The sequence below is a fragment of the Haemorhous mexicanus genome, chromosome 19 (assembly GCF_027477595.1).
Source record: "Haemorhous mexicanus isolate bHaeMex1 chromosome 19, bHaeMex1.pri, whole genome shotgun sequence".
In the NCBI taxonomy this organism is placed as follows: Eukaryota; Metazoa; Chordata; class Aves; order Passeriformes; family Fringillidae; genus Haemorhous; species Haemorhous mexicanus.
The window spans coordinates 4302213-4323158 of record NC_082359.1 but is presented as its reverse complement, the minus strand read 5'-3'; the positions used below and the strand labels follow the sequence as shown (position 1 = coordinate 4323158).

The following is a 20946-nucleotide window of genomic DNA, read 5'->3' as shown; positions in this document are numbered from 1 at the left end:
ACAATTCCCAACAGACTATTCCCATTTACAGCCTGTTGTTGATGTGTTTATTGAGGAATGGACTCTACACACACGGGACATCCCCTTCTGCTCATAACCACATTTCAGTAATGAAACTCTTTAACATCCACAAACTCCTGCTTCAGAAACCCCTGAGCCTTTTCACAATGAGGCAGAGAGCTGGGAGAGTTTATAAAGGCAGGCAAAGAAACTCCAGCCAACATCCCAACACAAACACAGCACTTCATTTACTTGCAACTACTTCCACATGTTTACAGACTTATTTGATTAAACTTCTCCAGGACAGAACATAGAAACACCCAGATAAGCTCCAGGGCACCTGGCTGACAGTTGTTCCTCCTTATCTTGGCCTTGCAAAATGTCTGGGAGAAAACACGGGAGCACACACAGTGTTTTCTGCTTCACAAATATAAAACAGACTCCACACAAAATCAACAAGTCTCGATGCTGATTTGTCATTCCCTCTTAACTAGCAGGCTTAATTAACATTAAAAGGTCAGATACTCCATCTTAACACTTTGCCTACAACTGATTTTCAAACAGCTACATCGTGACTATTTTTACCCCTAGGATGAAACTTAGTTTGGGGAGATTTTAGAGGGTTTTCATCAGAACCACCCAGCAGATTCTTCTCTTTTTCGAGTCAACAGTTTTGGCAAAGGAGCTTTTGTCACTCACAGGAAACTTGCTGCCTCTTGGGAACTGTCATAAGAGATCACTTTCCCCCAGCAGGGCCACACAGATGCACAAGAAGTGGTGAGGTTTTATTGAAATTAACATCTTCCCAGGCAGGCAATTACTGCAAGGACAGCCGAGCTATTACTATCAAAGCAGAATAGCTGTGATTGCAAATGGATAATGAGGTCAGGGAACTCTCCTTTAGGAAGGGAAGCATTCTGCAGACTCGCTCAGGAGAGGGCTCCCAATGTGTCTCACTGACTCCAGCTCACACTGGGTTTCAGAACAAACACTGCTGGGTCAGAGAGCTGGGCTGGAGCAGGACAGAGCCAGCCCTGCACAGAGCTGGGCTGAGATCAGCAGGGTCCTTCCCATCCACCCTGGCAGGACACACTTGTGGAATGACAAACAGCCTAAATCCTGCCTCTTGGGAGCCAAACAACTCCAAACGTGCCTGGACAGCAAAGCCCTCTTATCCAGACCCAACACTTGCCTGCAGCCACTGCTCACAAAACTCTCTTTAAGTGGTTCTACCTCATTTCAAGGACAGTGTCACCGTGGCCATTGGTCAAGGCAGCAGCAATCCCCCCTATCTGAAGGGCCAGGCCTGCTGTGCCCATTACCATCAGAGCTGCAGCAGCTCAATGACCCTTTGCAGAGCTGCTCCAATAATCAGGAGTTTAAACAAAAGCCTGGGATGGAGGCTGGAGCCACCCTGCCATTGTCAGGGCTGCTCCAGCTCACCACGGAGCTCAAGTGTTGCCAAGGTCCAGCCTACACTGTTTTAAAATACCTGAGAAGTGAGATTTCTCAGTCCTGTGAGGTCAGAGCACGAAGGAACAAATGGTTTCTGTCACCTTGCAGTGGCTTAAACAAAAAAAAAAAAAAAACCCAGCTGGGTCCAAAGCACCTCAGAGCTTTGAAAGGGAACGAAGGGAAGGAAGGACGGACAGAAATGGAACCAGCAACCACTTCAGACTGGACAGCTTGGGGAGAAGCTCAGTTTTGGTGGCTAAATCCTCACACCAGATGTACAGCAACCTTAAAAAAGCAAACCCTTTGTTGCAATAGAGATGGTGTTTCTGGTAACTGAAGCATGGGTGGGGTTTGATTCATTGTTGTTTAAAATATTCTAAATTTCCCTCCTGGGCTGATCCTAACCCCAGCATCCTTTAATCCTGTAGAAATCAAGACCTCTGCTTGCAGAAGAGGAGATGTTCCCAGGAGAGCACTGACCATTCCCCCTGGAGCGACTGCAGAGATGAAATGCCAGTCTGTGACCAGCTACAGAAACCTCCATGCCAAGGTGGCAGAACTGTGCACATGCTGAACCCCCAGCCAGCACAGCCCTTGGGGTAGGGTGGGGATTTTGTGGTTGGTTGTCCCAAATGCCTTCCAAAGCCCATCTGGAGGTGCCCCCTGCACCGCCCCACTCCCGAAGCAGAATCCTTGGCAAGGCACTGAATTTTCAGCCTCAGAACAGAAGCTGTTTGTTTCCCACGGCCAAGAACCAGCATAGCTCCTGCAGAGCACTGTCCCCCCACCCAGCAGGGCTCACCTGGAGGTAGATGGCTGCCTCTTGGTAGTTCATCTCCCAGTTGTGGCGGGCAGAGCTCTGCTGGGCGCAGCACTCCCTGGCCGCGGGGCTGGAGGCATCACTGACAACGTCATAGCTGCCTCCATCTGCAGCAGAGAAACAGGGATCAGCCATCAGGGGAGCTGGGGTGCAGCAGGAGGCTCTGGGATCACAGACAGCCAGAGCAGCTGGGAAAGTGGCAGCTGCACACTGACAAATTGACTCTTGGCAGGTAGGAGCTTTAAAGAGACGCTCAAACGCAGCACTTGCACACGGGGATGCTCCCAGAAGATCATCAGGAGAGACAGCTTCCTACTCAGTACAGCAAGCAGCTCTCCTGGCTCAGGGCTGTGTGCTGTCATGCCTGAAGCTTGCTATCAGCATCACAATCTGCAAGCAGGCAGGTAACAGCCACCAGCCTCCCAGGATGGCCAGCCCAGTGAAGAGAAGAGCGTTTGCTGAAGGAGCAGGAAGCTTTTGCACATCCTTGGAGCAGAGACCACGGAAGGATGGACACACGGGGCACCAATGTGAGGAGAGAAGCTGTCAGTACTTTGAGCAGAAAGCCCCATTTCTCCCAGCACTTCAGAGCCACTAAATAACACATACAACACTCTGAGGTGCTGATAAGTACTGACACCCCTCTGATGCAAACAAACCGCAAGATGAATTTTCTGTTCACACTCCACACATTAATTCTGATTTCTGAGTGCCTGTCCTTCTCACCAGCAAAGAACTACAGAACAATGCCACACTGAACGTGTGAACCAGATTTTGTAAATAGAGATTTTGTCTAAAAAACCCCAAAACAATTCAGTTGCAAAAAAGCAACTCCCAAGCAGAGCTCCACATACACAGTGCCCTTCCCACAGGAGAGTTATACAGGGCATGTATGTAAGCTCCAAAATAATTGCCATTTTTGCATTCTGCAGCCTCAGTGCTATTAAGACAGATGAAAGCTAAGCAAGAAGACAATTACTGGACAAAAAGGGAATGTCACTTGGTTTCTTCTTCTGGGACTGGGGGTTTTATTTTACCTTTGACAAAGAATACTGAGCAGAGAAACCCCAGCAGTGAGAGCTGCTTAGGGCCTGTGGTGGAGCTAGCCACACTCTCAGTTCTCCAGAGTTTCAAACATTTCCCACATCACATGGTTGTTCCTGCTCTCAGAAGAGACTTCCCTCCTCCAGTGCCTCATGTTCCCAAAGTGGGTACATGTAAAATTGAGCTTGCCAGCACAGCAGTGCTGATTTCCCCCTTTTTTTATGAGCACAGGAGCTGTGGTGTGGCAGCTCGTTCTCTCTGTGTGTTCAAAGTTGTTATCTGAGAGTGGGCAAAAAGCACCACGAGGTTTTCTTCCCCTCTCATGACAGCCTGCTGAAGATTTGCTGTGACAAAATAATCCTGGATGAATTACTGATTCAGTCTCTCCAGAACACCCTCTGGAGTGGAGAGGGAGCCCATGCCAAAAACTCTGCACCCGCCAAGAGAAATGGCACCATGTGCTCCTGGCAGAGGCAGGGAGTGGGAAGAAATCAGAGCCCCTTCACCAGTGCACAGCCACAGCTGCCTCTTCCACCCCCAAATCAAATTAAGATAACATTTCTCTGGGGTTTGTGAAGACCTTCCAGATTGCACACTCAGGTTGCAGAGCATTCTGCAGCACGAAGCCTGTTTCTCTTCCTTGCTTCCCCCACACCCTTAAAATACCACTCAAAATCTGGACAAATGTTTGAATGAGGCCGGTTCCTCCCCCACACCCCTTGATTTAGCACAGCTCTTGAAAAAAAAAAACCTGAATGATGGAGTTTTTATTTATCCACAGAGCTGGAATGGCAGCCTTCTGGTTTGTCTGCTTTTTAACTAAGAGATGACAGCCATATGCAAAATTCAGAAGCGTTATATTGCAAGCTCTAAAAAGTCCTTAAATGTTATTATTTACAAAGCTTTTCCTGGGGATGTGTCTCAAAAAGACAGACCCCCTCAAACTGCAGCCTGAGAGCAAAACCTTTTCACATTTGATGCTTAACAGTTACAGGAGGAGCATATCTTAATCAAAACCTGGACTTTACACTACAGAACATACAAAATTTACGAGGATCAAAACACGCTGTGACCAAAACAGCAAAGGTTTGTAGCACTAACCTAAACACCAACACACTGGACCCTGCCCAAAGATGCCAAAATCACCTTTAACCCTGACAAAGACGCCAAAATCACCTTTAACCCTGAAGCAGCTCTCTTGCAAAAATTAACCTCTCTGGAAAGGATCAACACAAGGAAAAGACACACCCCAGCAAAACCCAGGACGGGACCCTGCTCTGTGCTTCCCACAGGAGAGCTGTCCCAGCTCTGAGACCAAGGTTGCAAATACAAAACAGCACTCAGAGATGCAAATCAGAACCGAAAAACAGCTCTAGAAATCAAGATGCTTTCCTGCTGTCTAAACCAGGCACAGACAACAGAAAATGCACTCGAGTGTTCTGGTGGGGAGCTGCATTTTGTGGATCAGCTCCTTCCCCATCAGGTACCAGAAGGTTGATCTAGCATCCCTGAGGCAACAGCATCATCTGGGTCATAAATAATAATAAAAATAATAATAAATTCGAAGAGCAGCCCTCTGACTGTGTGCTTGGCAGCCCTCCAGCAGCTAATTTCCTCAGCTGCTCCCATGATAACAATGACACAGACTAATGCAAGCTCGGCTCCGCTCGTGCTGCACGACATCCCCGACGGCGTTTACCATCAGTATGGAGCTCAATGAGATAGGAGGATCTCTGCACGGGGCTCCCGGGATCCTCGAGGTAGATGGCAGGCAGCTCCCTCCACTGCATGGCAGCCCCTGGTGCTCGCAGCCCGCGGCTCCTGCCTCCCTTCCTTGCCAAAGCCGCTCCTCGGGGCAAAGCTCCGCACAAAAGATCCTGCTCGGCTGCCTGCAGAAGTGAGCGGCTTCTCCCCTCCCCTCTGAGGAAGGTGGCTCAGAGCTCAGTGAGATCCTTTCCCTGGGTGTTTCCCAGGGTGAGGTTTGGGAAGGTTTGGCTGCAGGACGAGGAGCTGCCAGGCACAAGCGTGCTGGCGAAGCTGGGGATTCGTGTGCTGCGCTCTCGTGTTTTGGCATTTAGCACAACTTGCTCACGATGAGCTAACGGGAGAGGAGTGGAAGTGCTGAGCAGGCACAGCAAGGAATCTCCAGCACGAAAAAGAAAACAGATATTTGGTGAAGTTTGCAGTGCAAGGGGCACGCCAAAGGAAGAGAACTGAGCCGGTCACAGATGGCAAAGCTTCCTTCCTTATACTTGTGCAACTTATCCCAGGCGTTCCCTGAAAACAGAGAGAGGCAGGGAGGGAGGGGAAAAAAGAAAAGAGAGGGGGAAAGAGGAAAAAAAAAAAAAAAAAAAAAAGGAAAAGCAAAACCAGCTGGCTGCTTACACAAGGCATCCGGAACGAGACTGCCGGGACTCCAGCATTTCCATTCAGTGCAGCCGAGCATGCTCCTGTGTAAATAGTTTCCATATGTCATCATTACAATAAAAAACAAAAAAACAAGGAAGAAAGAGAAGGAGCATAAACTTTCCAGTGCCCAAACCTCTCCCTCTGCAAAACAAATTCCCTGCTTAGGGGAAGGAAAAACTCTCCATGGGCCGAGAGCAAACAAACTCCTCTCATTCGGAGGAGCTCATGCAGCCATGGGGGATCTCCAGGGCAGAGCTGAGAGGAGAATAAGGGACAGAAAACATCCACAGGAGGCTGGGATAAATCACCCTTCCCAGCCAGCTATTATACATCAAACTGAAGCCATTCTGGAATTCCACAGTTCTTGATGTCTGCACTTCTTCAAATAAACAGTAATTTTTTCAAAATTCCAACAAACGAGTGAGTAACCTCCTACAAACTCAGAGAGTTACAAACCAGCCCTACAGGGCAGCTCTTCCATTTGCCTTGGAGCTCCCCCAGCCTGGCTCTCATTAGCCAGTTTGCCAGATGTTCTGCCTGCCAGACAGCACACACTTTTTATGGCCTTGCACTGAAACAGACTGAGATTCCCTTACTGGCTCACTGCCTGCCTCCAAAGCCTTCACTGGACTTCCCAGGGCTTTCTCCTAAATGCTGGAGGATGGTTTGGATGATAACTTTCCATCCTGCCCAGATATTGCTACTTTAGCAAGTACATCTGTGATGACAGAACACTGCAGAACTTATGAAGGCAGAAGTGACTTAAATAAGCAAAAAATATCCTTATTCTGTCATTCATACTGTTCATGCATCATGTGTGGAGTCAATGTAAGATGCAATGTGCAAGTTGCTCCAGTGAGTTCCATGTATGAGTAATGTTTCTCTTGACAGGCAAAAACAAAAATGCCAAGGACACACAGCTTTGGAGAGGGGACACATCTTCACTCATGTGGCCTTGCAAGGTCCCTGATCCACCAAAGGAGGGAAGAGGAAGGAAGGCATCACCTCCTGCACGGGGGAAAGGTCAGACTGTCCGGGCACATGGTCTGTGCAGTTCCAGTCACCAGTGTGTTCTAGGCTGGATGGAGCTTGGAGCAACCTGCTCTCCAAAAATGTGTCTGTTCCTTCCAATCCAAAGCATCCCATGATTTTACCATTCTACCATTCAGCTGGAGTCATTTTTTTCAGGCTTTGCATTCCTCACTGCCATAACCCCCTCTCTATTTCTCACACCCTCCATCTTCACTGGATCTGTAATTCCCAAACTCAGTCACAGAGCCCAACCAGGCATCCCACAGCACTGAACATGAGCCCATGGAAGAAGGCAGATCCCAGCAGGATCAAAGGTTCTCTTGGTGCTCCTGGATCTCCTGAGCTCACACCCAAGACCTGTCCCAGTGCAGGAGCCCACTGCTGGCTGAGGTTTCTGGCTCTCTCAGCCACACTGCTCCCTGAGGCTGTGCTGAAGATGGACAAGGAGAAGAAGGGACAGCATTCCAGAAGCACTCCTCTTTCCTGGAAAGCTCTCATCAGCTGAACACTCACTACAGAAGGTGCAAATCCATAAAAAACCATGGAAACAAGGTAGATGCCTACCCTTCCCAACACAATCTGTGCAGGCATTTTCAGTCCCAAAGCCAAGATTTTAGTCAAGTATTGGAGTTGTCCCAGCACCAATGATGGCATTTTCCCTCCCAAGGGCTCACAGGCCATGCAGCTTCACCTCCAGAGGATTAATCTTCCCTCCCTCCTCCAAGGAGGCTGACAAGAAACTGCTCCTCCCAAGCCCAACACACATGGGCTTGGCTCTTCAAGGCCAGGCTCACCTACCCCGGAGAAAAAAAGCTGGGAGCTGCCTGGGAAGCACAGCTGGTCTGGCACTTGGCCACACATCTCAGAGGTGAGACAGACAGACAGAGAAATCTCTGCCTTTGCTGCCTGACTGCCAGCTCAGCGCCGTGCCAACGGGAGCATTGCAGGACTGGTCCCTGCTGCCCAAAACATCTCAGTGCCTGTCCTGGTTCAGGGGACATTGTGGGAAGGAAGAGAACAGCCATGGGGAAGTCTAAACAATTTGCTGTCAGTTTGTTGCCTAGGAAAAAAGGGCATCTCCAGCAGAGAGCAGTGCCAAGCCCTTCTGCTACAGGAGAAATAATCTACTTCGGAATATTTCGAGCCAGCGCAACTGAGTCATGCTCTTCCTTGGAGACAACAGCACAGCAGAAACATATGCAAAGGCCTCAGGGCTCTTTGTCTTACTGTATTCTCACAGCACTCACTTGCTGTGAAGCTCAACAAATAAAGTCACTTCAGCTTCCTATTTAACACAGGAAAGTTGTTTTAAAAGATGCGGACGTTGCCACTTCCTGTGAGCGGTAAAAGGCGACTCCAGCGACGTCCTCGCCGTGACTCGAGGATGCAGCAACACAAGCTCACATCCTGCCTCCTTCACCACAGGGAGCTGAATCCTCTTGAAGGAGGAGCAGATGTCCCTCAGCATGGTAAGTCACATTTTCTATATCATTGCCTCTTCTCAGCCGTGCTCCTTCCACGGCAGCCAGCTGATGGGCAGCGCTGCTTCATTAGGGGAGCGCTGCATCCTCGCTAACATCTGCACTGCACACATGGAAAACCCCCTGGGCACAAATGAGCACCATGCCAGAAGAGCTAAAGCATGGTAGGGAATGGTTTGGCCCCAGCAGAAAGCCTGGCTCCATCCAGGGAGCTCTGAGTGAGGCACAGCCAGTTAACCCTTTGCTCTGCAGCTCAGGAGAAGGGCCGGGATCATTCACTTGGATGTTGACTTCCTGCACCACCCTCCTGGGGACAGATACATTTGTAAGGAAGAATAAAAAAAAATAAAATTAAAGACTTCCAGGAAAATGAGGATGAGGCTTATTTTCCCCATGTACAGCAGCCAAGCTCTGTTGGTTGGAGATCCTCATCTGTGCAGTTCCTTGTCTCCCCAGGACACCTGCTCTCCTCTGATCTCATCCCTGAGTCACTCCAGCTTTTTTTTCCCCATGAAATATGATGTGGGAAGTTTTGGCCAGGAACTGTTTGATCCTGGGACAACTTTCACTCCTGAATACATAGCAGTAAGAGGCAGAGGGGCAGATCCCTCCTTTTTGGGACGCCTGGAATCCATAATTAGGTCAGCAAGACTTCAGCAGCTGAAGATGAACTGACAGATGCAGACCACCCCCTGTCTAAGCCCTGTTCCACAAAGCTGCCTCCTGACAGATGTGGGATTAAATCCTCCTGCATCTGAGAGTCCATGAAATATCCCAGGGAGAGCTGGAAGCAGGCACTCCTTCAAAATACAACTGTGGAACACAGGAGTTCCTGCCTTAGCAGAGCTGCCAAGTCCAATCCAAAGCATTTTTACTCAGTAAAAGTCCCACAGAATGAAAGGTTGCATTAGGAAGCTATAATTAAGAACCTCACTTAAGTCAAGCCAAATTGCTGCTGGTTTCATATCCTTTATTTCTTATCTCAACAAATGAACCACAACGCCACCAAAAAGGAGAAGCCAAAGCCACAACAGAAGGATCACCTACAACTCACATTATCCATCCTTTCAGCAGCCAATATGCTCCATAATCTCATCAGTCCCATCGTATCACAGCAACAAAGGCTTCACACACACTGAGATAAAATCATACCATAACTGGAATTAAATATCTGAGTCATTGAGGGGCTCTGTGGAGCAACTAATGAATGGGAAAAACAACTGGAAGCAGTTAAGGTTTTGCTGAACCGAACCAAAAAGGAAAAATAGAAGAGACAGCTCTGCCTAAGGCAGAGAGAGAGGCCAGACGTGAAATACACACACACACACACACACACACACACATTTCTAATTCATAATTTTTGAGGAAGTAATGGAAGGAGACAATATCAGAGTCCCTCAGCTCTAGCATTTCTTTAACATATCCTGTTACATGAAGGAATTTCCTCTTTTTGTTCCAAAAAGGGAAACCAGTGTCTCCTGCTTTTAACACATTAAAGATCTGCTTTGGCTTCAGTAACAACACCATGTCAGCAGTTTAAGAGCACGTTCCTCATTTCAATTCTCCAAAGCAGAGCCTCTGGATTTCCCTGATGCAGTATGGAGAGAGGTTTGATTAAGCTGCAATCTGGCCTTTGAAAGGAGAGCAGTGTGCTGCCAGGACTGACTGCCAGCTCCAGCCACCAGCAGCTCTCCAGGGAAGTCACAAAGTCAGCACTGGGAAGCAGAGAGGAAGCTTTGGGAGAAACCAGGATTAATTTGGGTAACAAACCTCCAACATGACCAAAGCAGCACTAGAATGAAGAAGGCAGTAATAAGGTATGAGCCTTACTGACCTTTCTTCCCTAAAGAAAGAGGGATAGCAGGAAAATGACATAAATTTAAAAGCTAAATAACAAACTCTCCACATCTTCCCATGACAGGCTGAGACCAATTAGAGTTATTTGCTGTGGTGCAGCAGAGCTAAGGAGGTAATTGTGTTTTGTAGTGTTAGAACACGACTCCACCACGCTGATTCCTTTGAAATACAACACTGCCACATCTCCTCTGCCTTGTCCCTCACACAGGAAAGAAAGACTGCCAACTTCAGAGGAAGACACGTGTAAAGGAGCAGGGAAAACCCCAGCCCCGAGAGCTGGGGAGCTGTTCTCCATTAGGAAAAAAGGCTTCTGCACATTTGGTGGAAACCACTGCTGGCAGCAACTGGAGGTTGCATTTAATGGCTGGAGAGAAGGAAGGAGTTAAACCATTGATGTGACATCTGCTGAACAGCTGATTTTCCCTCAACTGGTCCTTGCTTCAAGTCCTACTGCCCTTACACAGAACCATATCTTCAGAAAATTGACAACTTTGACTCAAAAGTCTTCCACACACAATTAAAAAAAAAAAAGTCCTTTGAATCCAGGTTTTAGAAGAGCTACTGCTGGTTTCCCATTGTTTGCCTGGAAATCTTGGCTGGCCTGCAATCTCCTGCCTGGTGCAAAACACCTTCTGGGGCTGGAAGAAAGTCACTCTCATGGCAGTGTACAGACTGCCTCAGCTGCAGCCTCAGAAATCAAAAGTCATCTGCTGATTTTTAAATGCCAGCCTTTAGAATCAGCTGTTTAATCTCTGTTTACTGTGGGGATGGAAGAATAGGTCATACAATGACTGTGTCATCTGGCTTTGCAGCAAATATAGAATATATTCAGTATTTCTTGAGCTTCCCTGTAACACTATTGGAGTGTTAAAGAGTGTTAAACCCTGAACTCCTGACAGGCTGGAACCATTTAATATGATTTTTTTATTTCTCAAGTCCTTTAGAGCACCTTTAACTCTGCTGACCACAATTCTCTTCAGGATTTTCCTCCACTCCAGGTGCTATTCCTTCATTTGATATATATTTATCTAAATATCTGTATATAATTTGTGTTAGCCAGCCCAGGCATGTGGGTACTGTGACTTTTTGCTGCCTCTCCAACAGCTCTAAACCTTCCATCAACATTTCTGTTTTCTAGGCATTTGTGTTGCCTCAAAGTATAGAAAATTTAGAATGTTTAAGTCTTCTCCTTCACAACCACTAGAGATTAGGTCCTGCCACCAGCCTTGTATTTGAAAAGAAAGGGCTTTGACTTGGTCACTTCACCTCCCTGACCCAAATGTCAAAATTTTCCTCAGTGCTCCCACTGAGGAAAATCCCAGGATTGATCCCTTAGTCTTAATTCTACAGGCATTTCTTCATTTGGTCAATGAAGACCGGGAACATTTTGGTGCATTCTAGTGAAATCCACTTTGCTTTTGTGCCATAAACTTTCCCAGATCTGTGGGGGACAGTGAAAATGCTCTCTCTCTGCAAAAACAGTGATAGCTGGAAGAAACCACAGGCATTCCCAAGTGGCAATACAGAAACACACACATGAGGAGGGAAATACAAGTGCAGCTGAGCTGTCCAGCCCCACAGAACCAGGGGTTTAACACAGCTGTGCAGACAGATACATCCTAAATTTTCTTCCCCCGCACACAAGCAGGAGGAGAAAAGCCTTTTGTTCCAAACAGACATCACCAGATTGAGATTGTAAAAGCAGCACTCAGTGACTCAAACCACAGCAGTGTCCTCCTGCCATGCCCAGGATCTGTCCCCAAGCCCAAGGCTGTGCTGTGACCAACATCAGCTCACCTCTGGTGCCTCCCTGTCCCCAGGTGAGGCACAGGTGCCCGAGCATCCTGCAGAACCACTCACAGATGGCCCAAACCCTCACGCTGCTCCTGCAGCTCCCAGAAAGCAAGCAGCCATGTGAAAACCAGCCTTCTTCTCCACATGCAAAAAGCAATTATGTTAAAGACACAGGGAGAGCCCTGCGAGGTGCAGATCAGAAGCCAGAGACACGGGAGGCAGCAGAAAAGCCCGATCAAATTCACCACACTCTCCCCAGCTTAAGGATCAGAAATGGAGCGTTCTGCCTCATAAATTCTACTTCCAGCAAATTCAAGCCTAAATCCCCTGAAGGCAATAAGGAAAAGGCAATCAACAACAACTCTAACCACTTCCCAGATGCTCCTGTTTAGTTTATACAGCACTTCTTACAGCATTGAAATGGGTAAAATGGGATTTCAACGCAGGGGGGCTGACGGCAGCAGGCAGGATTCCTCAGTGAAGATACCAAGGGCAAAGGAAGTTCTGAGAAGCATCATATTGGTTATGATGAGTGAACTCAGCGTGCTCAGCCTTTGCTCATTTTAATCTGCCAGTACGCAGGCTTGGCTAAAGTGAACATCCTGCATCTACAGTGCCTTAAAAATCCACAGGAACCACAAAATGAGGGGGGAAAACGAACAAAGTGATGCGTTCCCTGGGAAGCCATGAAAAAACTAATCACTGTTTGTTTCCAACTGTTGTTCCGCTTCCTGAGCCAAATGTTTCCAAGTCAGCTGTGGTGGCTGAGGAGTGACCGGTTCGAGCTGGAAAGTTGTCAATTGAAAATTGCAGCTCCAACACTTTCAAACTCCTTAGCATCTTTTATAATTCCAGGACCACCTGTTCAAAAAAAAAAAAGCAGAGCCCCCTGATGACACGACACATGGCCTTATCCCACATTTTCCAATGAAAGCAGGGAGGCAACACCCTGTTCTTCTGCTCTCAGCCCAAAAAGATGGGAGTTGTGCTGGAGAAGAGACACACAAAGGGCAGGGGCTCCCTCCCTCAAAGCAGCAAGGTCATCACTCCCATCTTCAGGGAGTGTGGAGCTTCCAGACTCCTTGCCCCACTCTGCAGGACCCCCCCTGGATTTACAGTGGGAGATGATCTCCATCCCCAGTGCTGCAGGAGATGACAAAGGAGAAAGAACCATTTGACTCCAGGATAATGGAACACTATCCCAAGTCTTCTCTACCTTGTAGATGCAGTTACCAGCTCAGATTTGAACAGCATGGGGCATTCAAGACAAAAAAATCACTGGGTTTTTTTCTTGGGGTTTTTTTTTTTTTTCGCTGCGTGAAAGAGTCAACAGTGCAGAGATTCTGTTTGACAGAGCATCCCACTGTGAGACACACAACGTGTGCACTGTGCAAACCACTCTCCTGCAGAGCTCAGAAAACAAGGGAGGCTTGGAAAAAATACCCACAATGACTGCAGCCCTCGAGACCTCCTGGTGCTTTACTGTGCTTGGGGTTCTTCCTCTGCAGGCACCACGTCCACAGAGCCATGGTGAGAATGTCTCCACACAAATGCTGCTGAGCTCTGGACAACACAGGGCTCTTTCTCATCAAAGAAAGGCACCAGCTCTACCCAAGCATTTAAGCACAGCCCTGCCTTAAAACCTGAATTCTCAGGACAAGTGAGATTCCAGAGGAAGCTTCAGAGCAGAAACTTTTTTCATTATTTCTAACATCATAGCAAAAGATCCCAAACATCTTCTAAAAAGCAGCATTTCCCTCCTTCCTCTGAGCTTACAGAGCTCATCACCCAGGGAAATGAATTGTACTGAAGGAGAAAACAATAATCTCCTTATGTTTTGGGTGTTCGTTTCCCTTTCCAAGATTTTCACCCCTCACTCATCTCAGAGACAGTTTTTGCTTCGCTTTGCTTGCTTAAAACATTCATTTTAAGTGATCTAGGCCAGGAAAGGATTAGAGGAGCCCTGGCAGAAGTTGCAGAAGGCAAGGCTGTTAGGTCAGAGAAATGAGACTTTCAGAGGCATAGCCAACAATCCACCACAAAACCACCACTCACGCTTTGGAAAGAATTCCTCTCTCTATAAATTTTAAGCAGGTGCATATGAAGAAAAATGAATCATGCACAACAATGCAAAACAGCACCTCCTCATAACAAAGGAATGACGCCTACCTGCCCACTCCTGCACCAGGTGCAATCAGCACTGTCCAGGTGAGATTGTGACCCACAGTGGCATTACCTGACTTACCCTAGGTGCTGCTTCCCAAAATGAGATCTCAGTCCTGTGCTCTGGCCATGTTTCACCTCTAAAGGCAGCAGCAGAAGCACTGCTGCTGCTGGAACTAATTAAAGGCAAATTGGTAGAACTAGGGGCCATGACGTGAGGAAATATCCTGCACAGCATCCAAGAAAGGCACCAGATAATCCAAAAGGCTGCTTAAGAGCCTGGCTGTCAGAAATCTTGGAATCTGCCAGGTCCAAAGCAAGCAGCTGCTTGCTCCCTCATCCCCTTCATTCCTTCACCTTAATCAGCTGCAGCATTTCAGACCCAGTGCCTCAGCCCAAACAGCACCTCTGGAACAACCCCTGCTTCCACACAAGGATCAAAACCTACAGGTCCTGAAGGATTTATTAAATCTACCAGGTGGCTGAAATGCCTCTTTTCCTCCAAAGGCAGCAAAGCCAGGATGCCCCCACAAGCAGCACAGGTCCCAAAGAGTTTGTGTGGTTGCAGCATTTCCCAAAGCTCAGGTGTTTATTCTCTGCTTCCTCAGCCCTTCAGGAATTGTTTTACACCTGGACCTCACCCGTGGCATGGTGGTGGAATAGGATGAGTTTTGAGTCCCCTCCAACCCAAACCATTCCAGGATTCTCTGAGATGATGCCATGACCAGATGGGCTGAAGCTGTGGACTACATGGACAGGCTTAACCCTCTCTCTGCCAACACAAACATGTTCAGGAACCAGATCCAACACACAAGAGATTTCTGTCACTTCAGGTTGCATTGACTACCAAACACATCAAAATCCAGGTATTTCACATGCCTCAAAAAGAACATTAACTGCCCAAAATCTCAAGTGTCTAGCTGGGGCTTGGTAAAGGATTTTTTTGGGGTTTTTTTTAAGACAAGTTTGGTGTCTACAACATCCTTTAATGCTGTAATTAGACTCTGTGTTCAGAACCACCACCTGAGTGTCCAGCAGCCAGTTACAAAAGGAACAGCTTTGCTGAAAGCCCCTTCCCATCAGGGAACTGTCCCAAGGCAAGGGCAGAGGGTCCCTTCCAGCACACCCCACACACTGTTCTACCAGCAGGCCCTGGGCTTCCCTCACCCACCACTCCTGGGGCAGCCCCTCCAGCCTCACCAACTGAGAAATCTCATTTTCTTCACACACCCTGGCCCACCTGCTTGTCCCCAGCAGTGCCAGGCATGTATTCACCTTCCCCAACAATTCATCTTCCCAAAAGGCCAGGCTGGCTCTGGTTTTCCTGACAATTCACTTCTCAGGCAGCAGAAAGTGAGACTGCACCTCACTCAAAGTAGTTATAAGTTCCCATTTTCCAACAATCCTTCTCGAAAACATCACTCTTGGCTGTTGCAGTTGCTCCCCCACCTCCCTAATAATTAGTTTTTACCTCAACAGCAGATGCAGTTGCTTTCTTGTAAAAACCCAGAGTTGAAAGATGACTTCTTTCCCCCTGCCATCACCCATTGTGTGAGAAAACAGACAATATCCCATTGTTCATGTACAACACTCTGAGCTGTACTTTCTGCTCTGAACACACTGCAACTCTACTTGAGGCTGCAGCAATTTCCATGCAGGAGGCAAAGGAGAATCTTGTATCTGATCTAATACAGGATAAATCAATGTGCACTCATTTATTGTTTATAGCTCCCATCAGCTCAAGGAGAGACACTGTCCTAGAGTTTCAAGGCTATCCAGGCTGCCTTTGTAGATGGAAACAGACACTGCACTCAGGAGGTGTTTTGAGAGCTCTGTTCAAACATTTCCCAGGAGTTCAGGAGGGATGGGAAATCACTAAACCCTGGCAGGTTCTCATCACTCCCAGGACAGGATTTTGGGAAAGGCCAAGCCAGGTTCTTGCCCTTCTTGCCTTCTATAGAAATTCAGTTTCCTATTAGTCACTGCCCTCAGGCAGGGGCTGGGGAGCTTAACTGGAGTTTGTATGGAGATGCTCAGATAAGATGTGCTAGGGAAGGGCAGCTCACACTCATTACTGTGCATCCAGGTGATGCAAGAGCTTCCCCCTGTCTCCTTCAGCTGCTGGAGCTGCAAAGAAAAATTACCCACAGTCAGAAAACCATCAGCACCACAGGGAGCACATTTTTCTGGATGTGGTCTGAATTCCTGTCAACTTTGGAGGATTCTGACCCTTTGTGGTGGCTACAGATGGGAGCTCCCTGGAAGCCCTGAATCCCAGCACAAGCCAAGCAAGGCAGAGTTTAATATTCCTCCCCATGCAAGTATTTTCTCTCATTAAATGCTTAAGAGCTGGAGGATTTGGGATATTAATTTTTGCAGCTGGACATTTTCTTTAAGAATGCAATTTTCCACACAATTTTCTTCCTTTAGCTCTCTTTTATTCTAACCCCAAGACACCCACTTACCCAGGAGAGGACTCTCCTGCAAGGTTTGGAAAGGAATTCACTGCTGCACTTCAGTCCTTTCTTTTCACATCTGCTACAGGCTTGCTTTCAGAAAACCCTGTTTCTGCTTATTTCAACCCAGAAACTTGTCTCCAGTTCCAGGCCATCAACACCAAGAATCCACAACTACAGATTCATTTATCCAAAGACTTGACTGGAACAAAGCCAGACCATGGACAAAGTTTTTGGTTTTTTTTTTTTTTAATTTAAAAGCACAAGAAGCTGCTTAAAAAGCACAAGAGCTCCTACACTGAACCCCAGAGGCACAGAGCACTCCGTGACATGGCTGTGACAGGCTGGAGAATGGACTACAACTCAGAGCACTTTGTGCACACAGGAACACAAAGCAAGGGTGAGATTTAATTATCAGCAACCTCAAACAAACATGTGATTGAACAAGGGGCAGCTACAGCCACTTTGTCTTTCCCCAAGTGTCACCTGGAAGGGGATGGGGGGTCCTTCACTGCAAACAGTCCCAGCCTGTTCTGGGGACACAGCTCAGGGCAAGTTTTGTGCTTAATCTGCCCTTGAATCCCTTGGAGTTGATGATGGCCAGGCACAGTAATGAGGGAGCTGCTCCTCCAAATTCTGGCTGAATATTCAATGATGAGAGTTTAGGCAAAGCCAGAAGGAAAGAGCCTCCTGACCTTCCCTGTCCCCATGTCCCCACCTTCACCCTGGCAGGCTCTCTCTCCCCTGACAAGCACTTCTCACACTTTTTCCCTGGCAAAGAAAAGCTTCTGACTGAAAAGGTGACATCCCACAGTTCTGCTAATGCCATTTCAGCCCTCAGCAGCCCAGGAGAGGCAGAGCAGAGGGGACACATTTGATTCCTCACAGCCTCCACGAGACACAACTTTGCTGCATTTCACAGCAGATTTTCTGTGCAGGCAAAGAGCAAAAGCTGGGCTACACGTGCTGGTTTTCAAACAAGTTGACTTTTGCCAGTGCTGCTGCCAGTGTGCTCCCTCCCTGATTTAAGCTTCCCGCTTCCCAGAGATAAAGGTGCCTTTCAAGTTGTTGATGCCAGCCTTCCCCTCCTAATCCTTCATCCCACCCTGACTTCAGAAGGCTCTGTATCATTCCCCATTGCTTCCTGAGCATAAGCTTTATATTTCTGCAGCAAATCCAACTTTAACAGTGATTAAAACACACAAATAAGAGACATTTCATTTGAAGGATGCCAGGAAATGAGTTCTCAAAAACCACACAGCGATCCTGTAAGAAGCACGAAATTGGTCCCTAAAGAACTTCCCTGTATTTCAGTGTGGAGAACTTTATTTATTAATACATTCATTCTCATGCCTGTGCTTTAACACAGTCATGCTGGCTTCAAGCAATTGTTAAGCCTCACAAAACTTCTTCTTTGAAGGGATGGGAGGCGAGGGAAAGAAAGAGGGAAGAGTGATTAAAATTAGTCACAAGGAATCCTATAAATACACCCGTGGATGGAGGAAGAAATCTCTCTTCTATTGAACTTAAAATAGAGGGCTAAACTTTAAAAGACAAACAGATGGGATGAAGCAAGGATAAAACAGAGCTCAGAGAAAGTCAACTGGGCAATTTAGTCAGGGATCTGTATCGTGGGGTGGCAGAGGAGGAGGAGGAGGGAAGATGAATCTTGATTATCCAAAATTAATTCCCGAATTGGGAAGCCATAAGGGAACTCATCTTGTTGCTAGAGGAATCAAATCTCAGAGGCAGTGTGGCACAGAGGTATAACATGGAAAAAAGGGATGCCTGGCTAGGAGATGATGCATTTGTTCCAGAAGTTCAGCCTGTGGCAGCAAGGGCTGGATCACAAGACCTGTGTGTGTGCACCTGCAACTGGGACGTGCTGGACAAAACTGCACAGATCCATCCATGAGGTGCAACACCAACCAGAAACTCTGTGAACACACTCAGGCGCATCTGCTGGCCACATCCAGCCTGCTGCAGGGTGAGGGCTTTAATGAAGGCACACTGAGGAGACAAGCAAAGCTTCTGAGGGATGGTGGCTGTTGTTTTCCCCCTGCCAGTGCTCACAGGCTGGCTGTGCCTCACTGAACAGCACATATTGTCTTAAGTACTCCAGGTTCTTTGATAAGAACACAATAAAGATGTGGAAGGGATTTATCAATCCCTTCTTGGAAAAATCAGGATGTAAAGTAGAAACAGACAAAACAAGCCTCACAGAGTGCAGATATTTATGGTGCTAGGAAAGCGCCACATGAGATAAGTGCAGTGGGACAGCGCCAAGGGAAGGAGAGCGCGCAGGAAAGGGCTTAAGGTCACAGGGGAAACCACAAAATGTGTGGTAGAAACAGCACTGGTAGGACCCGTCCAGCCCCGCGGTGTCACAGGGAGCTGGGAGCAATAAAACGAGCGGCAGCACCCGGACCGCTGTTACCGGGCAGCCCCGGACACCGAGCACCGGAGACTCTGCCAGTCCCACCGGGCAGAGCGGCCACCCCAACGCGACAAACACCGGGCGGGCAGTGACAAAGCGCTCTTACTTTCGTTCGGCAGCTCCTCCCGATCCAGCTCATCCAGAGGGGCTGAGGCGCTGCTCCCGCTGTCGTCCAGGGTGAGGATCAGCGGGACATCATCGTCCATGCTCACCGCCATGCCGTCCCTCGGCTGCGGCCCCGGGGCTTCCCGCAGCGCCTTCCGCAGCTCTCTGGGGCAGCGCGGCTGTCAGCAGCTCTGCCGGGCCAGCCCTCGCCCGGGGCTGCCTGCGGGCCACGGGGACACCGCGCTGCGCGCACTCATCTCCGGACAGCGCCGAGCTTCCCCAGCACAGCGCAGGACAGCGGGCTCGGCGGGGCTCGGCGGGGCTCTGCGGGCTCGGCTCACACGGCGGGGCCGGGGCTGCGCCTCCCGGCCAGGACACGGCTCGCAGCACAGCGGGCACGCAGCACGAACCGCTCCTGGGCGAAGGGCTGGTGCCGCGGCTCCGGGAGCAGGGCCGGGGCCGGCATGGCGCTAAGTGTCCCGGGCACTCATGGCTCCGTCCGTGCCCCGCAGCGCCCGAGGCCGCCGGCAGTCCGCGCACATCAAGTTCCCGGAGCGCTTTTGCGAACTGCGCGAAGCCACAAGGTCACGGATCTCTCTAAAAGGTGATGGAGAAGGAAAATTAAGCAGACCCAGGACAGCGCCACGGGGACAGCTCACAGCCTCTGTCCCTGTGCAGCGAGAGGGACACCGGCACGCCGCTGTCACCGTGATGGGGAGGCCCGGCCCGGCGCCCTCCCCGCCCCCTCCTCCCAGCCCTGGGTGAAGCTGCTCCTCACCAGCCCCCGTACCCGCGGCCCCGGGACTCTCCGGACCCTCCAAACCCCCTCGGGACCGCCCGGCCCGGGACCCCGCACCCCCCGGCCCGGCCCGGCCCGGCCCCTCCGCACCGGCGCCCGCAGCGACGCGACTCTTCCGCGCCCCGCCCCTCGCCTCCCATTGGCTGCTACAGCGAGGGCCCCGCCCCAAAAGGCGGGATCTCACTGCTCCCGCCAATCCGCGCACCGATCCTGCCCCCACCTCCTGCCAGAGGTCCAGCGTTAACCCCGCCTACCCTCCCCGCCTCAAGCACATCGCCTCGCTATTGGATAGAAGCGCTATCCCTCAAGATAGATGGGGGTGCTGATTGGTCTGAGGTGGGCTCTGGGGAAGGGAAGAGGGGGCTGTCATTGGCTGCGCCGAGGCCCCGCCCCAAGGTCAGGGAGGAGAGCAGCGATCACCGAGCAACGGCGGAACGCGGGCGGGAGCGGCTCGGGGCCCGAGGGGACCGGGCCGGGACCCAGCGCCGCCCCCGGGCCGGGACAGCCGCTTCTCCCCGGGCCGCACGGAGACGGGAAGAACAGGGAGCCGGGCCCTCGCTGTGCGCAGCGGGCGGTAGGAATGGGTCGGGCCCGAGCGCAGCCCAGCCGGGCCCTGGCGCAGTGGGTGCCGTGAGGGGTATCCAGCAGCGCTGGCTCTGCAAAGGTCCTGCAGGACACGAACCCTGCCAAGGTCGGGCTGCTGCCAGCTCTGCTGGTTTTGGAGGGTCCCCACTCCATCGCAGTGCTCTGCTGGTTTCAGGGGAAAGCAGCCCCGCAACAACACAGCTTCAAGCCCCAAGCAAGCAGCAAGTCAGGGTGGAGTCAAAGGTGGAGAGTGAGATTTGTGTCAGTGCTGAGCAGGCAGAAAAATGAGAGCAGCAGCAGGGAGGATCCCCAGCTTGGTTCAGCCTCTGCATCAACAACTCTGGCCTGAGCTGAGCACCAGTGACACTGGACAGGCTGGCTCTGCTGGGAGGAAAGAACTGAACATTTCCCCCACCTCATTCAGATTTATTGTGGGTTTTTTTTCCACGTAAGCATCAACTCCAGCAGCAACAGAGCAGCTTTTGCTCTCATGCTGGGCTGCACAGCTC

The 20946-nt window shown here is 49.6% G+C and overlaps 1 protein-coding gene and 1 long non-coding RNA gene across 7 annotated transcripts in view; one reads left to right on the top strand and one right to left on the bottom strand.

Annotated features, from left to right (window-relative positions):
- Nucleotides 1-20946, bottom strand: part of TPCN1 (two pore segment channel 1) — a 45761-nt gene that overhangs the window by 22492 nt on the left and 2323 nt on the right. Inside the window, exons 1-4 of one of the 6 annotated variants that reach the window (XM_059863482.1) lie at nt 19943-20001; nt 19055-19650; nt 5705-5769; nt 2258-2382 (exon numbers count right to left, since the gene is read on the bottom strand). In XM_059863482.1, the coding sequence (XP_059719465.1) occupies nt 2258-2382; nt 5705-5765 (186 nt within the window). In that variant the 5' untranslated portion in view covers nt 5766-5769; nt 19055-19650; nt 19943-20001. Of the gene's footprint in view, nt 1-2257; nt 2383-5018; nt 5204-5704; nt 5770-19054; nt 19651-19831; nt 19923-19942; nt 20002-20946 lie in introns of those variants that run through there. The other 5 variants (XM_059863477.1, XM_059863479.1, XM_059863480.1 and 2 more) reach the window with 5 other exon arrangements.
- Nucleotides 7972-17875, top strand: LOC132336226 (uncharacterized). The gene is made up of 2 exons (XR_009488824.1): nt 7972-8229; nt 10307-17875. It is a non-coding gene; the product is annotated as an uncharacterized LOC132336226 (long non-coding RNA).